Source organism: Perca flavescens, chromosome 7 (genome assembly GCF_004354835.1).
Source record: "Perca flavescens isolate YP-PL-M2 chromosome 7, PFLA_1.0, whole genome shotgun sequence".
Taxonomy (NCBI): domain Eukaryota; kingdom Metazoa; phylum Chordata; class Actinopteri; order Perciformes; family Percidae; genus Perca; species Perca flavescens.
This window is the reverse complement of record NC_041337.1, coordinates 30,553,173-30,556,308: the sequence shown is the minus strand read 5'-3', so window position 1 is coordinate 30,556,308 and position 3,136 is coordinate 30,553,173. Positions and strand designations below refer to the sequence as shown.

At 41.2% G+C, this 3,136-nt stretch overlaps 1 protein-coding gene across 2 annotated transcripts in view; it reads left to right on the top strand.

Annotated features, from left to right (window-relative positions):
- Positions 1–1,138: 1,138 nt before the first annotated feature.
- LOC114559355 (transmembrane protein 106C) overlaps positions 1,139–3,136 on the top strand; it is a 13,451-nt gene continuing 11,453 nt past the window's right edge. The window contains exons 1-2 of one of the 2 annotated variants that reach the window (XM_028583950.1): positions 1,139–1,302; positions 2,105–2,378. In XM_028583950.1, coding sequence (XP_028439751.1) covers positions 2,165–2,378 — 214 coding nt within the window. In that variant the 5' untranslated portion in view covers positions 1,139–1,302; positions 2,105–2,164. Of the gene's footprint in view, positions 1,303–1,428; positions 1,773–2,104; positions 2,379–3,136 lie in introns of those variants that run through there. The other variant, XM_028583949.1, reaches the window with a different exon arrangement.

Sequence of the window (3,136 nt, the reverse complement as noted above, 5' to 3'; positions counted from 1 at the left end):
GTCTGTAGCTATTGAGGAGGAGAGAGGGGGGGCAAGGTGGAGGGTGGGGGTGTGGCCTTGACCAACTGCCACTTTGCTCGTTTGAAAGCCATGATGTCTCTCTCTCTCATTGATGGGCTAAATTCTTTGGGTGGGCAAAGCAGAGAAAGGGGAGGTAACCTTTCCCCTTATGACCTCATAAGGAGAAGATTCCAGATCGGCCCATCTGAGCTTTCATTTTCTCAAAGGCAGAGCAGGATACCCAGCGCCCCGTTTACACCTATCGCCATTTCTAGCCACTGGGGGACCATAGGCAGGCTGGGGGAACTCATATTAATGTTAAAAAACCTCATAAAGTGAAATTATCATGCCATGGGACCTTTAAAGCTCAGTAATAAACATGCTGTGTCTCATGTGTTTATATCATACACAGACAGAAACATAAAAATTACTGAGTTTGTGGTTCTACGGGAATTCTTTTGCTGAAACTATAAAAAACTCATAAAGTGAAATTTTCATGCCATGGTACCTTTAACAAACCAGATCAGTTCAAAAGACTGGCATTCTCTCACCAATCTGCTCATTTCATACAAAATGTGTGTGTTTCAGTGTGAGCGCCTGTCCTACCAAAGCAGAGAATTAGCTCCACACATAGTTCATTACAGGCTAAGTCTTAAATATATTTGGAATGACCATTGAAATATTCACATTTTACATGAAAAAAAAGTTACTCTCAGATGTGTCCAGTTTGGGATGTCGCATAGCATTACCGTATGTGCTGGGGTACATTTTCACATAATTTATATACAAGTGGACACCTGAGTATTATCCCCATATTGATATAAATACACCCAAAACATGCTTTTAGGGATATTGTAGTCAAATATAGTGATTGTGATAATGCAGCAACAAAGTAATCTGTATTTTCTGTCTTTAAAAAACTACTAATCGTTTAAAGGTTAAGGCTGGTTATAGTCTGTATTTTTAAATCAATAAATCCCATTAAAGACCCAAATCACAGCCTGATAACTCTTCTTCCTCCAAAAACACATCAATGAGCAACATCTTGTTAAAAACACATCAATGAGCAGCATGTTGTTGGGAAGTGATTAGCTAGTACACAGGTCATACCGTAGGTCTACATACTACATGACAAGAATTGAAGGGGTCTCGCCCAGGATTTAGGCCTAGGCTAATTCAATGTAGAACCGCCACTGCATAGGCCTACATGTGTAGACCTGGAACTGCTCAACATTAAACACAGTTACAAAACCAACTGAATGATAACGTTATATGGACCGCAGGAAGCAGGGGAACTAACAGGTAAGAGCAAATAAGCAGATTGAGAATTGGACACAGTAACGAAAAAAGTGGAGCATATCTAGATAAATGAAGAAAATATACAGAAGAGAGACAAGTGGTGAGTAGCGTAGGCCTACAGTTTGAAAAGCATATTAGAGTGTGGACTAGCCTACAGCGAGGAGGGCAGAAAAAGGTCATTTGGTTTATGTTTTATGAGACGGACATTGAGGAAGAGTAAATCCAGAGGGTGGCAGTAATGCAACTTTAAGGATGATAACTGCCGTCAAAGCTCAAAGACGAAGAAGAAAAAGAGGGTACGCACTTTTGCTATGACAAATCCTTGGTACGCTTGCGATATGTCTATGGGTACGCACGGCATTTGAAGGCAACACAACATGAACGTAAACTTCGATCGGTGTGACAGAAAGTAGAGTGTGCGCTGGTGTAAATCCGACTTGGGGATGGCAACGTTGAGTCGTTTGGTCTAAAAGGTAAGTCAAGTTTGTGTAATTGAGATAACTAACGTTACAGACGGGTACAGTGCGTCACAGTTCAGTCACTGGAAGTTAACAGCTAGCTAGCTAACTTGTAGAACACCTCCGCTAGCAAACAAACGTTAGCTAGCTTGGGGACGCCATGCATGGACATGGAATTCCGCTAAAGTTACATTTCAACTCTGTCAACTGATTTAATAGAGATTGTTATTACTCGCGGACACAGGGCCATTCTCTGTAACGTTAAATCCCAGCTGACCTATCGCTCCTGAGTCGATTTGCTGGCATTTACTTTGGGGGTTGAATGGCTCGTTCTCATCCACCTGCAGACCGGCGGGCAGTAGTCAGTTCGGTGGAAACTCTGGCTTGACCAGGCGAGTTGAGCCGACATGGGGACACTGTGGTCTCGTAGCGACAGCAGCCTGTCGCTCCTCCCGGAGAGGCAGAGGTCCGAGCGGCGAGGAGAGGACAGAGATTCCGACAACGACTCTTTGGATGGGTTCGTCAGACGGGAGGACATAGCTCAGTTCCCCTACGTGGAGTTCACCGGCAAGGATAGCATAACGTGTCCAACATGCCAAGGCACTGGACGAATACCCTCAGGTGAGTAAAAACAACTTTCGGGTGAATACTTTCAACGTTAACGTTACTTCACTTTTTAGTTTTAGTTTAGTTTAGTTTTAGCAGGTAAAAACAGTTTGGTAAATAAACTTAGACCAAGGCCTAAAATGTATGTACGTTATCACAGTAAGAGCACATACAATTTCAGACTCCGAAGTGTTGAAAATATTTCGATTTTGCAGTTTGTTTGGAGAGTCTATGTAGTCAGTTTGATCGTATGCAAACCGCTCATACAGTAGCCAAATAGCATACAGGTCTATAATCTATGTGGGAGGCCCCAACCAATATTATCACGTTACGATATTATTGGGATTTTAAACTGCTATATATATATATATATATATATATATATATATATATATATATATATATATATATATATATATTGCAATTCCTAGTACCAAAAAGTTAAATTCTCATGTGCAATTTGTATAATTACAATGTGTATCGACACAGTATTGCCGTGAAAAATATCACGATGCTATGCCGTGTTACATTTCAGTCAGCTGAAGCTTTTATCCGAAGCGTGGATTCAACCATGAAGGTGCAAACGGCAGGAATCGAGTGTACATTAGCTTCAAATATAAGTCTAATAGTGTAATAGTCTAGTCCCTAATAGTCGTCTGTATGTTGCTCTGTGTTACTGCTCATTCACATTCCTATTAAATTGCCTTAGGCAATGCAACCTGATGAAACCGACACTTTGATTAGCCAACAACTTTTCTAATAGCATAGCATAG